Raw genomic sequence first — 18,613 nt, forward strand, 5'->3', positions numbered from 1 at the left:
CTAAAGCCAATGATTTTTTAATTACCCTTTGTTTTGCTTACTTCCAAACCCCATACACTCTGCTACCATCTCTCCATTCCTAACAAGCTTCCTACAGTTTCCCTGAAAATGCTGTTTTGTTCTTCTAGGCCTGTGCTTTTATTCAAGTCTTTTTCTTTATTTACTCTTAACCCTTCTAGGTTTTATAAATCCCTAACTTTCCACTCCTCTTAAAAAGCTTTTTTTCCTTCACTTCTCAGTCTGATTTACATGTTTTTTCCCCTCTATTCTCAGGGCACCTCATGTTATGTTATTTAATCACCCTGTACCAGGCCCCTCATTCACTCCTTTGCTCCCTTCTTTAAATCACACAATTGCATTCATCCCAGTTGACTACAAACTCTAGGAGTTCAGGAATCTTGTTTTGATTGGTGTTTGGACCCTAGCACATCCTAATAAGTAACTGCTGAAAGAAGCCAGGGAAGGACGGAGGGAGAGAGGAGTGAAGGAAAGATAGACTAAAACAAAGTTTTGGCTAAATTTACACCATTCATTCAACAAATTTTTCTTGAGAGCCTACTATGTATCAGACACAAGTCTGGTAGCTGAAGATGTAACAAAGTAGCTGAAGGTGGGTGGAGCCAAAAAAGTAATCCCACTCCTCACAATGTAGTAGAAGAGCTAGACCCTGTACAAGCTATCCGATGGGTTAGATGGAAGAAGTGGCATGGAGAACTACGAAGCAGAGGAAGTGGACAAGGGGTCTTGGAGGAGGCAGTTGCTGTGAAAAACAAACTACCTAGCTTCCCATTTAATACCTCATCATCAATCTTTATTATTTTTATTTCCCTTCTCATAAGGAATTCGTGCTTTCCTCCTTCAGCATCCATTCCAATGGCAATCCTTTTAAAGTTCATAATTCTCAAGTCATTTTTTTAACCTCAGTCTTTTTTTCTGATGCCCAACATCAATTGTGCTATAAATCTGTCACATACTACTACTAGTTTAGGCCGCTCCAAGTTATAACCCATGTGGTCCAGCCAAGATACAGAGATTCACAAAAATGCTTTCATCATATCCCAGCTGGAATCTCTTAATTCATTATCCTCAGGTCTAGCCAGTACCTCCTCTGAGCACTTGCAATACAGAAATAACTGGGTCAGAACCATGTGCACAAGACTGGAACCTCCAATGACAATTTTCCCATGATAAAGGCATCTGTGCACAAATTGATGTGAACCAAGGTTTTTCCTTTCTCAGGCCAACTAATATTTTCTCCTGTGTAACTTGAATCAGAAACTCAGTTCTCAAGATAAAAAAGTATTTTATGAACCACTGATTAACTCCAAGGAAACATTCCAACATCTACCACCACTCTTTCCTGGCCCTCTTAAATTAATCTTTATTTTTTTCCTCATTTTATCCGTTGTAATACTTTCTGGCATTTTCACAATAAGAATGCAATCAGAAAACAGACAAACTAGCCTCTTAAATAAACAGAGCCTGTTCTTTCTTAAATTAAGTGGTCGAAAGAATGCTCATTGCCCCGCCTTCCCTGGAGATTAGTCAACAGCTTGTGATTACTCAACAGTGTGATTTTTACTTTTCTATTTCATGTGTTGGTGACTCTCCATAACACATGAATCAAATTACGAACGTTGGGAAGTGAGCTGGCTAACGCAGCCCGGTCATCCGATTTGCAACCCCTTCCCATAAGGCCTGAGGTGGCATGTATGATTAAGACTAGTTTATGTATGACATATGTCTTGAGAAAGCCATCTTCAGTTGGCACCCAGTGATTGATTTGTATAGCTTAACAATTCAATTCAAAATGAAATTAAGCTGTTACCACGGACTTGTTACTAAAATAATATTGCTATTTATACCAACAAACAATGTTGGGAAAACTCTGTCTACAAAAAGAATTTGAAGATTAGAATGTGTGTTTTTGGCCAGGAATGGGATTAGGGAGTCGAAAGTGATTCTATTTGTTCAAGTATTTGAGGAGAACAAATATTTTAAAATCATACCTTCTAAGCTTGGCACATGGGTCACATTCATTTTCAGCTCATTCATTAAAAGGGAAAACAAGGAAGAAAATTCAACTCCCCAAGGCGAACAGAACAGGGTACCTGCCTCCATGTGTACGCTCAGAAAGTTCACGGGGCAATGACAGGAAGTTACGGACAAGACAATGCTTTTGCTGGTAACGTCATTTCTTCAAGCTTGTGTGGAAATACTTTGAATTGGATGGACTTAGAAGTATTTGCGGTTTGACGTACCCTTTGTTAATGTTCCATTCCTAAACCTGTGCTCTCCAAAGTGCATCCTGTGATTTATTTTTAAGTAAAATATGTCAGCTGCAAATTGCACCTCCAGCTTGCTAAAGCTTTAGATACTTTCAGTGACCGTGTACCGAGTGGTGAGCGTGGCTTTGGGAGGAGGGCAGGCAAAGGCCAACGCGGTGTGAGCACTAGAGGTGTCACCGGGAGCACTACCCAGTCTTGTGGGGTCATGGTAAATGTCTGAATGGAGCAATTATAGTAGAGAGTGGTAAGAAGTTCCTCTTTACATGTTCGCAACAGGTAGTTTCTTGGCAAAAATCCATTCTTAAAAATGCCACATTAATTAGATTGAGGAATAATTCCATGTATTAAGCAAACTAGTTATATGATTACTGCTAGGCCAGTTGCTTAATTTTAATAATGGCCCTTCTTTTTTCTTGTTATATTGTAGTTTCAACTACAATACAGTTGAACCTATCATTCTATCACCCTCTCAAAACAGCAGGGGAGGAAGAGAGTTGGTATTTTTATTTTTTAATTTTCTATATAAGCTCAATTTCCCAGAGGCTAGGTTTCTAAAACCTCTGGATATCTGGAACAGCTCAGGACTCTGAAGAACAAGGAGGAAAATATTTTGGCAATCTTCTGCCTCAGATGTGTCTTCTTTGAAGTAGTGTCTAAGTCTTATTTCAGTCCACACCAACCCAGAGAAGAGTCACGTAAGGAAAGAGCACCCAGTGTTCCATCCCTTCACCAAGCACCAAGGGGAAAAAATTAAGTGATATATCAGGCTCTTTCGGGCTTCTATGCCATAGAAAGTACTCCCATTCAATAAGGGCCTGTTCCACACCTAAACAAACCTGTACACATTTAGCCTCCATCCGTGTAAAGTGTCCTAAGTGTGACAGGCTGCACTTCTTTTCAGTAACCATTAGGACTAAGAGAGTTATTATCAGTAGTAACTTCCCAAGGTCAAAAAAGAAGTCCATTAAATAAATAACTTATTTATTCTAAAATCAGTTCATTCTATATTAAAACCAATGTTATTCTAAGATGGAATGAATTTGTTAAAGATAACGGGGTAAAAAGAGCCCAAATAATAAGAGCCTAGGGACAAATTTGTGAGGGGTGAAGGAACGAGTTCTTCCTTTTTTCCCAAGGCAGTAATTGGCCTGCCCTGTAAGGTCTTTGAAATATTTTGGATGAGAATACTTGCAGTGATAGCATAATCTCATGTTAGAATTTTCTACTTATTTAGTGAAGAGGAAGTTTCTGGAATGTGTTTAATATTGTATAATGAGAACTTAAAGACGAAATGAGAGTCAGTGAGTGGATAGCTCTAAAATGTTAAGTTTAAAATTGAAGAGATAGCTAATGACATTTCTGCTTATCTTTTTTTTTTTACAGTTACTGACATTATGAAAGAAAACCTGAAACATCCACCTTTTCTTGGTGTTTCTCAATCCAACATTTTATTTTGATTTTTTTCTTCCTCTCCAGTTTTTTCATTTGCTTGTCAGCCGACAGACCCTCACGTCTACCCACTGTGACACTATCAGAGAAGAACAAACAGCCACTATGCACACACGATGGATTAAAAAAAAAAAAAAGTCTTTTGGACCATTAGTTCTTAAACATCTAACAAACGTGACATTTGTATTTCTTGAGGCAATTGAAAAGCATCCGTTAAAAGTCTGCAGTCCCCTAGCACTATGAAACACGAAATACACCCCCTGCCCTTTGGAGATCAATCAATCAGTCTCTCTCTCGTAGCCTCTCCTTGGAAATTCCACAGTATATCCCCTCTGACACGAGCTTTCCAGGCTTTCTGAAGTGCTTCACATAGTGATATATTCTGCCCAAGTGCACTCCACAGATTGGCTTTTCAGTGGAACTTGGCAAGATAATGCACAGCCTATGGAAAACGGACAACTCTACAGTCAGAAGACTGCACAGAGCCTTTCTGAGCAGCCATGGTCAGGCATGGGAAAAAGAAACAAAATCTGTGCTGGCCATTCCAATGATACGAGACTATGCCAAAAGCCTCACACCCAAATTTAAGTTTCTTCTGAAAGCCAGATCTCCTTGTGACCAAATGTTTCTCAGGGGAAGAAAATTGATAGCATATTAATCAATGTCACTTCAGGCTACCCAAAGCAATCCACTTTAATTCTTTTCATTCTCATACCCCTATTTTCAGCCACAGATAAGCTGCAGTCACTATTCTATTTTGCAGAGTTAAACTAAAGCCAATTACAATATCATAATGAGGTATAGTGTATCAGAGGGGTAGGAAACCACCCACTGAAACAGTGAACAGAACTGCACGCACAGTGTCACAGGAAAGACTCGGATGCCAACTCCAACTCGGCTAGAGCTTGCTGTCATTAAGTAATTGAACTAAGAGAGATTCAGCTCAGAACTCCGGTAGACCAGTGCACCAGCAAATCACGTCGTCCACTCTGAACCTGGTCCTGTTGCTAAAAGTGAAAGGCTGGAACCATTGCTAGAACCATTCTTTTACTCAACAAATATTTATTGAGCATCTACTGTGTGCCAGGTATAATCCTAGGCACTGTGACAAACAGGCAAAAGTTCCTATTCTCGAGGAGCCCACGCTCTAGAGAAGACGACTCCCCTACTATAAACTCCCAGGCACTTTTCTGAGAGACACTGCAAGTCTCCTGACATGTGCATCAGTAAAACAAACTGATCACAAAAGGAAACCAATTCTCAGCCCTTCCCTAAACAGGTACTCCAATGCCCTGGTCTGACTTCACACTTATAGAAACTACACCAGGAGGGCATCCTAGGCAGAGCAACACAGCAGCAAAACATTCATTTGTACATCCAGATGCTCGGTGCCTCCGTGTTCTCAGGCTCTGCCAGGACCCCACCGTCTTCCTATTCTATTCACAGCTCAGTGCCAGCCAGGCTCCCACACCCATCAGCATACTCAACACAGCCTGGGCAAAAGAGTTACTCGTCATACAATATCTACTTACAATTAAAGACGAGCTCCCCTGCAACAAATCCAATCAAAAAGATTGGCTCAGTCACTTAAAATTCAGAATTTCAAAACTTGATCTAGAGACTGAGACACAGAGAATGGCAATAGCCAAGTATTAGCAGCCAAAAGAGAATCAAAGGGGTGTGTGAGATGGAGAGGAAGAAAGAACAAAATTAGAACTAAAATAAAAGGATAATTAATAACAGCTAAAAATAATGCTAGAGCTGACTGTGGCTCTAAAAGCAGGCAAGTATTTGTTGGAGGACATGGTGCACCCTAGTCTAGGCTGAGTCCTAGACACCTGCCTTAGAAGAGGCATAGAGGGTCCTTCCACATTCAGTTTCCTTAACTGTAAAATAGGTTCTGTCAAGACTGCTCCAAGGACCAGCGGAGACAGTGTGTATGGTCTCCAGAGCCCTGCATAGGCGGGAGGGATTGCGAAACTTGGGCTTCTCGGAGGTCTCAGCGCTGCACAGCATTCATTTGGCTGTATTTGAAACTAGTCGTGTTTTAAAAGATCAAAGGGAAAGCTATCCATTGAAAGTAGAGATGGAAGATCATTCATTTCTTATCTGAGTTCAAGAAATTTAAGAAATAAACTGAGCCTTAAAACTATTTAGTCATTCATTTATCTAGTCAACACATACTTCCTGAGCTACTCTGTGTCCCCTACATTGCAGACAAAATGAGAGCAAGACAGGTCAGTCCCTTCCCTCGTGGGGCAGAAAAGTAATAAAAAACGAGCCCAAGACACCGAGCATCACTCTCACGTAAAGCCACACACCGTGCAGCTTGATTCCACGTGCTGTGCACAGTGGGCCTCCAACGATATTGGCTGTTTAATTTTCAAGATATATTAGAGACGGTAAGAATTCATCCTACCAAAGTTCACAAAACTACATGTGTGATTATAAAAATGACATGACCAAATACTATGTTGCTAGGTGGTTGTTGTTATTGTTCATAAAAACCATTACAAACACATCTAGTGACAGACGTGGTAGCCATGACTTATCCAAACAGTAAAAGATTTACTGATACCAGAATTGCTATTATGACATCCAACGGCATTCCCTGGGGACAGGTCTGCATGCGTCCACTCGAAAGCATGCATTATCTCAAAATGCTTGGTGCCTGAGCAAACCATTTTTATGGCGTACTTGTTTTATGTATTTTAAGGGTTTCTAAGTTTCAGTTTAGTCACTTTCCTGGAGGAAAGCTAGGGGTCAGATTCTTTATAGAAACACAAGGATTAGAGAGAAAGCCGTGTTAAGTTACAGAAAACTCAAGATCCCTCCAGTTTTGAAGAGCACTGGAAACCTACAGGAAGAACTCTTCCACCTTAATTGAGCCAGTATTGGGGGGCTCTTTACGGCAGATTCTCGCAGACAACATGAGCCATCAGCTGTGCAGCCTGACCGCTTGCTTCTCAGACCTCACGTCCCGTTGCTCTCCCTCACCGCCTGGACTCTGTCCACACAGGCAGGCTTTCTTTTAGTTCCTTGAATACTGGCACCATCCTAGAACCTCGCCACATAGTCTTCCTTCTACTTAGAAAACTTCCCCTCACTATTCACACAGCTGGCGACTTCTCATCCTCCAGAGCCTCCCTGTACACAGGCCCACATGTGTCATTCTTCTCTGCCCTCACACCGTCCACGTTCCTTCACTTCCTTCAGAACCACATTGGCATGCAGGTGTCTCTGTGTTGACTTGCTTACTCTCTGCTTCCCCACCAGCATGTAGCTCCAGGAGGTGGGGGCGTGTTTCACGTGCACAGTGCCTGGGACATAACAGATGCACGTGGATAGACTTGCGTCTCTTCTCGTTTTCTCAGAACAGTGTCTTTTCATGGGGGACAGTAATGAGGGGAAAATGGGGACAACAACAATAAAAAATAAAATATATTTTAAAAAAGAACAATTTTTTTCAGCTTAATATCATATCTTTTTTATGGACACATTTAATAAAATGAACTCTAATGAGTGAGGTTTGAAATTTCTGCATTTAAAATAACCCCAATGTTTAGGCTCTTCTAGCTTTAATCCTCTGAGACTAGCACTCTCGGTCCTTTTTTACAAAAGTTGCCTCAAGAATGGCCATGTGATTTCACTTGTATATAGAATTTAAAGAACAAAATTAATGAACAAACAAAATTGAATCCAACTCCTAGACACAGAAAACAGACTGGTGGTTGCCGGAGAGGAAGGGGGTTGTGGGACTGTGTGGCAAAGGTGAAGGGAGTAAGAAGTACTAATTGTAGTTACAGAACAGCTACAGGGACATAAAGTGCAGCAGAGGGAGGAGAGTCACTAATGTTGTACCAGCTCGGTACGGCACCAGCGGGGTGCTGGAAATATTGGGGGAAACGCTTTGTAAAGTACACTATTATCTAATCACTACCTAGTACACCTGAAACTAATACAAAGTAATATAGAGTGTAAACTGTAATTGAAAAACAAAACTAAAAAAAGAAAAGATAAAGTTATATACAGATCGATACATAGATACACAGACAGATACATAAAAAAGAATGACGTGGATTTTATATGTAAAAGCACCACCCCACATATCCCTAAACTGCTTAATGCCATATTAATAGACGCAGTTTTCATACCAATCTACAAAGCCAAATATATACTTTATAGAGGTGTTCATTTTATTTTGCTGATGGTTCAGTTTCTATGATCTCTTGTTGATTTTAGAATGCCATGTTTCTAAAACAGCCGAGTACTTTTTACACCTCACTGCAGGCCTTTCCCGAAGGGACAAGTTCGCTTCCCCTCCTGTGTCCCCGTGTGGGGCTGCTTGGGTAAACAAAAGCCTTCTAGTAATCTCCTCCAGGTAGTTGCTGTGACAACAAATGGTTCCCAGGGCTACAGTCACCACGGCATTTTATGGAAATGGCTGTCACTCACTCCTTCACTTTCTCCTTCCTTTATTACAATTTGCACCCTTGGAGTTTCAGCCTTTCTAACAATTGCAATGATTTAGGTGTGTATTAAAGAAAAGCATGTGGTTGACATGATATTCAAGTAAAAATGCTGGGCTTAACCTGAGTAAGAGAAGCAAAAACCATGTTGTTCTAGTAAAATAGCAAGAGCTTCCAGTGGAAAACAAAGCCATGATGGGGCTTCCGGTTCAGGTCTCATGTTGGCGACAGTTGAAACACTGTTTATGAAACAACACTTTCAACCAAGATTACTCTCCCTCTCATGAGAAGGAGAAGGTTAACAGCAGATGCTTATGAAACGTGCACTATGTGTGTGCCAGGCCCTGTACTGGGCACTCTGCGTGTCGTGCCACTGAGTCTCTCCAGCAGCCTCACTACACAGCTAGAGCTGTCCCCACTGCACAGAGAAGGGAGCTGGCTGAGCCCCACGCAGCAACTGCCCCACTGTCAGCGAACAGCAGGGCTTTCTTCAGAGTCCCACTTCTTAACCAGTTTTCTGGGAATTGTCAGGCCGTTTTTTTTTTTAAATGTGTCTCTTAATTAGGCATTTTAATTAAAACATTAAAATTGTTGTCATGTAATACTGACATGTTGGGAGGACTCCTTTGCTGTAAAATTTAGTCTTGAAAATAATTTCCCTACCATTTCCTCTCATTCATAGAAAACAAAGAATAACAACCCAGGAGCCATGAGAACAGGGGTTCCTGCGCACGCTTCAGGGCGGCTCAGGGGAAGGCGGCAGTGACCTCTGGGAATCACTGCCTTTTGTTTGGTTTTCTGATAGCTGTTCGGCTTGGCAGTGCGGAGAAACTCTGCAGAAAGAAATGAAGCCTAAATAAGGTCTGAAAAGAAATAGCTTTATCTAATCCCAAATCATGCTATTTTTTTTTAAATTAGAGATTTTCCTATGGTGTTTAAGGGTTGTTTTCCTCAAAGAGGGCAATTCAACTTTCTATGACGTCTTGCTTTGCAAAGCGAGTATATGTCATTAAGATGTATCCATGCCTCTGCTTTTCATTTTTCCACTAGTACAAGAAGAGTTCCAAAGTACCCCTAACTTTTCAAGTGATGCTTTCAAATCATTATACAAAGAATAAATCAAAATTTGTATCTAGAGGGTCACAGCTTTGCCTTTGTCTATTAAGGTTCACTAGTTTAAAATTTAAAGACTATGTCACTGAAATTCGTAATAAAATATGAGCTTTTTTCACTGGGACTTTAGGGAAGAAATAATCCCTAAGAGTTAATGCATAGCTATTTAAAAAAATTTTTTTTCAATTTGGGTAAAATTTGTCCCCAAACATGAAAGCCTTCCCCTTTGGCCTGGTTGAGTGTCCTGCATCAGTGAGGTTCGGCAATGTCTTCAAGGGGAAGGTAGGCAAGAAGACAAAGTTTCTCCAGGGACACAGAGAGAAATGGGCCTATTTCATGAATTGCACCATTAGAACATTCTTTATTTCCTGAGGAAATAAATACCCCTATGTACTGTCTACTTACAAAGCTCTTCTGAAACAGGTCAGACAGAAGGGACTGCTGCTGGGGGAATACGGAAGGAAAGCCGGAAGGCATTTCTTTTCACGTGTCCCACAGAATTCACTTCCCACACATTTCAAGTATCAATATCTAGACTCATGTTTCCTTATGAAATACAGGCATATGTGTAGGTATTGCCATTCAAGAGTATCTTTTTTAAAAAATGTTGTACTAACAAATACATTTAACATTTAAATACTATCTCTCATCGACCTCCATATCCCACAGTTAAATTAAGTAAACCAACAGAGATTTAATAAACAGTTACTCTCTTCACAGCATTGGGCTTGGTATTCAAGACATAGGAAGAAGGATGAGACATCGTTTTGTTTTGTTTTGTTTTTTCTGATCTATTGGAAGCACCATAGCCTGGCCAGAAGACTTAGATAGAAACCAGCATTTTATTGGCCCCCAAACTAGACCTAGATTAACCACATTCATAATTCCCATATCATGGGGTCTGACAGGCTGAATTTACTTTGTAGAGGAAATACTGAAAAATATATATCATATATATTTGCATCTATTCATATTTGTGTACATGTTCATGTTTATATAAATATATATATATATATATATATTTGTGTTTTTAAATTAATAGGTCATCAGTATTTCATTTGGTGAAGAAAATATTTTTAAGGAAACTTAAAATATTATAACTTGCTTATAAGGTTTCCCAAAAGCCATGAAAGCAGATTGATTCTAGACCATTTTATTACGATGTAAGTATGTGAACATAAGAATCAATGAATGTACATTTAAAAAGGTGAATATACTTATTCCTTACCTCTTAGTAAATATCATTAAAAACCATCATCCCCAAAGACAAGGACTGGGTCACCCAATTATTTTAAAGTGTAATACAATGCAAGAACAACAAGAATTCATTAGAGGAATAAAAATACTAAAATAGCTGATGTAATCCATAAAGTAAATGACAAAGACCAAATGTTTAACAGAGGCATTGACCGTCAAATAGAAACGTGGATGGGGTCCAGGCGGCCAGAGGTGGTGATGTCAGCGAAGTTGTGTGGAAATTGATGGGCTTTAATGAAAGGCCTGAGGAAGGAATAAGCCTTCAGCCTGACCTTGAAAGAAAAGTAACCAATCTAGAAAAGGGAGCTCTAGCTCCAGGAATATCTGATACTCCCAGTTCTCGTAAGTAATACACCCAAGGGCTGGTAAGAATCAGACAGCATACATGCCAACTACACTAAACCTTTCAGAATTAGGAATGTATCGCTATTTAATGAGATAATTCAGCTTGCCTTGGTGATACTTTAGAGTATTAAAGAACCAAACCCCAGAGAATGGGTGTTTCCTATTGCCCTAATTTATGGTCAAATGAATCCTCTTAGGAACACAAAAAGTGAGTTACTCTATGATGAAGATCTTCCTTCAAATCCTCTAGACATTTGGACAAATATTCATCTATAGATGGGAATCATATATGGATTTAAAAGACCTATCTAGAATACAAAGATGTTGTTATGGCAATGACAAATAACTTTTAAAATAACTGTCAAAATCAGACTCCAGATCTTTAGGATGAGGATGTTAAAGGAGTTGAAGGAAAGGTCTGTGTGTGGGGGGGGGGGGGGGGCAGTGATAAAATTAATTGATTTGAAAGTGCTGGGTTAACCTAAGTAAAAACAGTTACCTTCCGGTAGGGCTCCCAAGAGCTAGCGTGCTAGTGCCTCTCCAAGAATCGGACATGGTGTAGAGTTTCCAAAACGCTATCAACCACGGAAACTTCATCTCATGGAATCCCCATAGGTCTAATGTTCTCCAAAAAGTACATCATCTGGACCACAAAGCCTCACATATTTGCTCAGTATACATTCATAAACCAAAACAGCAGACTCTCTGGAGGCCGTAACTACTGGAGAACGTAAATGCTGCATGTTCTCAAGGACTCTCAGTTGAGCGTGTAAAATTGAGAGGGGTCTCCAGACTGCTATCCAGGATTAAGCCAAAGCAGTTTCAGAAATAGACCAGTCCACCCACTAATTTATACACACAAAAGAGGATTTTTTAAATCCCCACATTCTGATCTTACAGGTACCGTGCTGAAGCACAGTTCAGTAGAACAGAGGGCACCAGAGAGGTTTCAGATACACCCTTCGCTCTTCGAAACAGAGCAGGGTGACACCACACTTCCCCTCCTTCCCATGGGGGGCTGCCACTGAGGAAGCTGGCAGAGCAAGGGCCTCCGGAGGGTGGCTGTGGCTCCCTCTTCCCCAGGCAGTGCCAGCCTCGGTGCCTTCGTGCTCTCTTTTCCCTTTACCTGCACTTTCCCTCCTCTGCTCTGTCCAGTAAAATCTCCACCATGTTGAGTGATTTTATTATTTCCTATATGTACTTCTATCTTTCCAAAAAATGATTGGAAGACACTGATGACAAAAACCACGTAATCCTTCTTGATTCCGTCGTAGTGCCTAGCTCAACACCAAGCCTTTGTGAATATATGCTATCATTATTATATCTAAATAACATGACTGCAAAAGATTTTGCTCATCACTTACATTTAAACAAAGGTCCACTTAGATATCTTGAGAAATTAGATTCTAATCTGAAGTCTCTAGATTTTTTTTTATTGGTTTACTTTTAAATATCAACACAGGTTCTAACTCTCTAAAATGTTGCTGTATTAAAAGTTAAGAAGCAGCAGGAAAAAGGAAAATTGGAGACTTCATTGAGACCTTAGGTGACGCGGTGATGTTACTAGAAGCCAAGTTCTAGAGCTGTGCTGTCCAACAGCCCCACACGGCTGTCAGGTGGCGCAAACTGACATGTGGAGTAACACATGCGCTGAAGTTCAGAAATGTAGCGTGGAAGAAATACAAATATCTCATTAATAATTCTCAACACTGAGGAGAGATCAAAATAAAACTTGGATATGTTGGGTTAAATAAAATACATTGTTAAAATTAATTCTATGTTTCTCTTTATGTTTTCATGTGGTGACCAGATAAGTTACAATTACTTATGTGGCTCACATTACATTTCTGTTGGTCAAGGCTGCTCTAGTGTTTCGAGCACCCAAGACTAAAAAGTGGTCCAAATGTTAAATATGGCTACTAACTTATAAAAACTAGTTTCATTTTTTTAAGTTCATAGTGCTAAAAAAACAATAAAGTTGGAAAATTGTCTTTGAAGTTGAAACCATGATACTAAATCTTTTATCAAGTTTAATAGCTATATTAAACTCTTTGCTTTGATAATCGAAGAGGATGTTAAAATAAATACTTCCACTGATGCACCAAGACAACAGATACCACATTCTCAATCCAGTGTGATGTTATGATCAGAATTTGCAAAGGAGGTGATGACAATGTGATCACAGAGCTCTTAAAACCTCTGCATACTGAGAGTTTCAAAGCGTCAGAGGTAGGAAGAGATGGAAGCAGGGTAACTTGGGCAAGAGCTGAGCTGTCACTAGCTCTCTCTGAGAAACTGGGGGCCGACAGCACTATGACGATGAGTCACGAAGGATGGGGGGTGGGGGGTCTCAGGAGACTGCTCAGACTACACGATATGTATCCACTGCAGTTTGGACGCCCCCGGGGACTGTCTAGTGGTGGAAACTGGCTGGCCAGATGCTCAGACATGGTGCAAGGGAGAGGCTGCTACTGTCCAAGTTGGTTTGTATTCCAGCAATATATTGTGGCCAAAAAATGCGTGTGTTTTCTGCCCACTAGTTGTGTGGCACTGCAAGGGAAAGTTGATGTGGAGTGGGCTTAGATCCTTTACCACTGGACGAAAGAAACTGCAAACAACTGATAAGAACTTAGGCATCTTTGCTCACATTATCCCACAAGGGAGAAATTCTGAAAGAAACCAGAAAATCTCACCTACCAGCAGAGGAATAGCTGCCTACTGAGTGGGCTAAGGGGGACAGAGAGTGGGAGACAAAAATTGAACTGCTTCACGACAGCATCCCACCGGTCCTGCGTATTCACACCAGGCATGTGCAGCCTTGAGAGGCTTGGTAGCATATGTTCCCTATGTGCATACAGTTACTCAACCACAAAAACTGAATGTCTGGGTCAACAGATGTATTTCCTGGAACTATTCTAGGAAAATCAAGTTTATTCAATGATCCACCAACTGCCAAATGTTGCAATTTAGATGCGTGGTAACATTTAGGGCATTTTGTCTCTGCTATCTGCACACTGGTATTAAGTTTCCATTTAACTGAATATGAAAAGTGAGGCTCACAGAGGGCTTCCACATACTTTAGCAACAACAGTTTATAGCTTGTTACCTTCAAGAGAAAAAATTGCCCAGTTCACAGAGCTCTGCCCTCCAAAGGCACATTGAGAATGGGAGTTGGCCTGTGGCATTTACTCTAGGAACTTTAATAATAGCCACCTAAAACGTAAAATTATATAAAATTAGTGTCAGAAATGCAGCTCTGTAAAACTTACTTGCAGAGAAAGAGAAAGAGAGAGAAAGCTACATTTCATTAATGCCTTCTGGGGGCGTGGGGGGAGCATTGAGAGAATCATCTCCTGATTCCATGAAGCATTCTGTACAGTGGGTGCTCTGTGAGAAGGCCACGTTTCTACTTTCCTTTTATGAGGTCAACGGGTCTGAATGCATTACCTGGTTATTACGTATTTGGATCATTACATGTTAGTCCTCTCCATTCATTAGACACAATGAAGCTTTCCTGGACTTACAAAATAAATGCCTACCAATAGTTAAAGAATTGCTTTTTGAAAATTGCTCAATAAAACATTTAAAAAGATCTCTGCAAAATTATCATTTTTTATCATTAGAGAATCTAAGTTATGATTTTTAAAAAGTTTCTTAATACCAACTCTACATATGAGAACAAAACTTTAAATAAACCTTGTCCAGCTCCATTAACACTAGAATTCCATAAAGGAGGCAAATAGGAAGAAGAAAAACTTAGGTCCCCTTCCATTGTTCTGCTCCTCTGAAGAGTGAGGATTATCACAACACTTTCATTTTTATTCTACTCCATGTTCGCCCCACTGTTCTTTCTCTTAAAGCTGTCAGTTCCACAATGCTTTCCCCTATACTTTATCAACTAACAGCCAGCAAAATAGCCAACAGACGTTCTTGATTTGGCAAAAATCCAAATATTGTCTTCACAGTGTAGACCTGGGTGGAAATTCAACACTGAACAAATGAATTAGAATCCAGAAGAGTCCGTGTCCACGCTTACGTTCAGATGGCGCATGGTGAGGAGCTCCAGATGGACTCACAAAAGAAAACTTTTTGTTATGAGCATTTATGCTTCCAAAAGGCTTCATCGTCTGGTTCACATAAAGTTTGACATGAAAACATTAATCCAATTCCATGTGCTGTAAGAGTCATGCGAGAGGATTCTTTTCACTGCTTTCTAATCTAAATCAGTGTTTGACCCCAAACAAGTGAAGTGTTTGACTCTCCACTGCGGTCAGTAGAACTGGCACTATTTTAGGTTGTTTCTAAAAACACAAATGCCTCCCAGAAAGAGAAATAAAAAGGTCACATACTCATTTGAATGTATTGCTGACTCTGTAAAGGTAATCCCCAAATGTGGTTCCAAATAGGGTTTGAACAGTTGTAATATCGCAGACGAACTATATAATCTTCCATGGCAGCTGCACTAAATGACAATATTTGTGTCCTGTCTACATTTACGAATGTCAGTTCTGGCCTTTAGACTCCACTTATATGCACTGCGAACAGACAGGAATCACCCTCTTGCCATGAGTGGGTTGTTAATCCTTAAAATATCGAAATCAATCAAACAGAAAAATATCCCAAAACCCTACATTAGATACACCCAAGCAATAGTCAAGATTCCTTTCCCTTGGTTTTTAAAATAATTTAAAATGAACTTAGCTCAACTCTACCAGAGATTAAAAATCACCTACCTAGCCAAATTTCTTGAAGGGCTTTTTAAAAATCTGTTACTTCTACTTTAAAACTCATAGCTCTAGGTTTCTTCTACTGTTCTTCAGTAAACTCTCTGTGGTTACTAATGACCCCTTCCCAGTGAAATGCAAGCATAGCACAGTGATTCCACGTACAGGCTTATGAGCCAAACTGGCAGGGTCCAGTTTTTGGTTGTACCACTTACAAGCTGTCTGACCTTGAATAAGCTATTTGACCTCCCTCTGCCCCTGTTTACACCTCTGTAACGTGTGACTCATAATAGGACTTTCTTCATAAGGTTGTTGCAAATCACCAAAGTGGAGTTCAGCACACTGCCTGGCACATCCCAAGTATCCAGTACCATCACCCGTTATTACATCAAAGGGCCTCTTTGTGACTTTTATTCTTTCTTGCCCCTTAGAAGAGTTGAACAATTGCCAAGCTATTTCTTGAACTCCTTCTTGCCTTTAATTTCTTTAGCTCAATGCTCTCCTGGTTCCTTTGGTTCTCTTTGTGTTTTCTCAATATCTTTCTTTTATTCTCTTCTTCCCCAAGCTTATTCATCATTATCCTCCCCATCTCCAAGTTCAGATCTATCTCCCTCATTCTCCATTTTTTCCTTACCTTGAGACGTCTCATCTACTCATCATGCACTGTGTTTAAGAGAATTTACAAGATTTTAAATGGTCTGCATTCTGAGGCAAGGTGGCAAAAGAAAGTGTGATTCCCCATAGTCTTGTTGACAGTAACTATGGTGATACACAACTAGCTTGTGTTGTTGTTACCGAAACAGGCACTGAACTCATTTAAGTACTAATAACAAATGCTGACCTAATGCACCACTGAGTTTAGGTAATGAACAGATTCACTGGTTACACAAGGCCCAAGCAGAAAGAAGATAAAAATGGTCTGCGGGTAGCGGGGAAAGAAAGCAGCAATCAGGAAAACCGTAAGTGTAAATTTATAGAAAATAATTATAAGAGGAAGAGCAATGAAAAGAAACTACGGCCTCCGATAGGTCCTAACAGATCTTTAGGTATGTTTTTCTTCACTCTAAAGTTTTCCCTTCCCATACAGATGTTTTGTTTGGAGCCATTTCTCTAATTTACTAGGATAATAATGAGCTCAATCATTACCCTTATGGAAAATTCTCCTTCTTTTATCTTGATGCCAACTGGTACTTATGCACATGCTCACTACTGAGTCCCAGAGTCCACTGGAAAGAATTACTTAATAACATACATAGATTTAAGTCCACTGTCTTGTCATCCTGGGAATGTCCCCGGTGACAATTCAAAAAGCCCCTCAAAGTTCAGCAGAAGTCCTGAAGTAGCCGCACAAACCCAGTGTGGGTTTAAACCAATGACAGCTTCAGCCACCAGAACGTCTCGGTACTAATTCACTTTTAAGACTTACCTCTTTCACACTGGGGTCCAGTAAAGCCATACGTGCATGCACATCGATTTGGAGCCACACACCTGCCTCCGTTGAGACAGCCACTCTCACAGACCGCTGTAAAACAAGGAGAGAGAAGCTGAGCGCCTTTCCCTGCGAGTAGATGCTGATGAAATGACACATACAGTCCCCTAAAAGGACGATAAAAAATCGAAATAATCACCCTGGTATGTGTTTCCAACAGTTACTCTATTAGTCCCAGCTCCTCCTATGTCCCTCCGAAACTCTTAAAGTAACACTGCCTGAAACAGGTTTGTACCTGTGTTCACGCTGACAGCTTCAATCCAGGAAGCAAGGAGCAATGCTTTCAGTTCTGCCTCTAAAGTGGTGGTTTATAAAGGGCGTCCCTGAACTCACAGATACAGGGAACACTGTGATGGCTGCCAGATGGGAGGGGAGCTGAGGGGCTGGCTGAGAGGGGGGAAGGGATGAAGACATAGGAATTGCTGACTGTAGAAACAGTCACAGGGGTGTGAAGTACAGCACGGGGACTGCAGTCAATAACACTGCAATAACTAGGTGTGGTGTCACCGGGCCTAGACTTATGAGGGTGGATCACTTCGTAAGTTATGTAAATGTGTAGTCGTTGTTGTACTTGAAACTAACATAATGTTGTACGTCAACTGTAATTGGAAAAAATCTTTAATCTTTTAAAAAAGACATAACTGAATGGAAACTGTATGTTAGCAAGGTGACTCTTTTGTTTATGATTTACATTTAATTTCCAGAAGGGCAACTTTGGCCCCTCTGCGGTCACCCTACAGAAAGGTGGCATGTTAAAGTCACACAATTAATTGCAAACAACAAAACAATAATACTGACATTCAGAAATTTACACTCCATCCTAGAGACTCAATGAGGCTTATAACAGAATCTATGGAAACTATTGGTGAAATAAGTCCAGAGATGCTTGAGAGAGAGACATTTTACATGTCAAAAGATGTATTAAAGTAGGAACTGAAAGCCCATGCCCTGAACAGCTCTCTCTCTCTCTACAATTTCCTGCAACGCTTTCATGCATGGCCTCTCCCTAGGCATCGTTCTCCACAGGTGGTAGGTTCTTCCCCACCAAATGTTCCAGTCCCACCTGCTCTTCAAAGCCCAGCTCAAATCTCACTCCTCTATGAGGCTTCCCTAATACCTCCATTTAAGTTAATTCCTCCTTCGTACAGTCCCCATGCATTTTGCTTATTCCCATGTGGCAGTCACGCAGCTCAGCCACTCAGATCTCCCTCCAAGAGAACCCACGCTAAGGAGCTTAGTTGGCCAACAGCCTCCAGCTGTGATACCTGTTGTGCGTTAGGCTCTGGGCTAAACTCTCTTGAGGACATCACAGGGAGCAGAGGAGATGCATAGCAGCTCCTTCTGATCCTTTTTCCAAAAATGCCTTTGAAACCATTCACAGCCGACCTTCTTTCTAGCCATGGTCTTGATAATAACCTTCCTTCTTCCTGCTTCTTCTCCTCCAGTCCAACCTCCACACTCCAGCCCCAGTGATCTTTC

The 18,613-nt window shown here is 40.6% G+C and overlaps 1 protein-coding gene across 2 annotated transcripts in view; it reads right to left on the minus strand.

The window, feature by feature from the left end:
* The window catches only part of FBN1 (fibrillin 1), a 225,546-nt gene that overhangs the window by 159,669 nt on the left and 47,264 nt on the right, over positions 1-18,613 (minus strand). For both annotated transcript variants that reach the window (XM_053928326.1, XM_024567296.3), the window contains exon 6: positions 17,072-17,167. In XM_053928326.1, the coding sequence (XP_053784301.1) occupies positions 17,072-17,167 (96 nt within the window). The remainder of the gene's footprint in view (positions 1-17,071; positions 17,168-18,613) is intronic.

This window comes from Desmodus rotundus, chromosome 7, assembly GCF_022682495.2.
Source record: "Desmodus rotundus isolate HL8 chromosome 7, HLdesRot8A.1, whole genome shotgun sequence".
NCBI classification, from domain to species: Eukaryota; Metazoa; Chordata; class Mammalia; order Chiroptera; family Phyllostomidae; genus Desmodus; species Desmodus rotundus.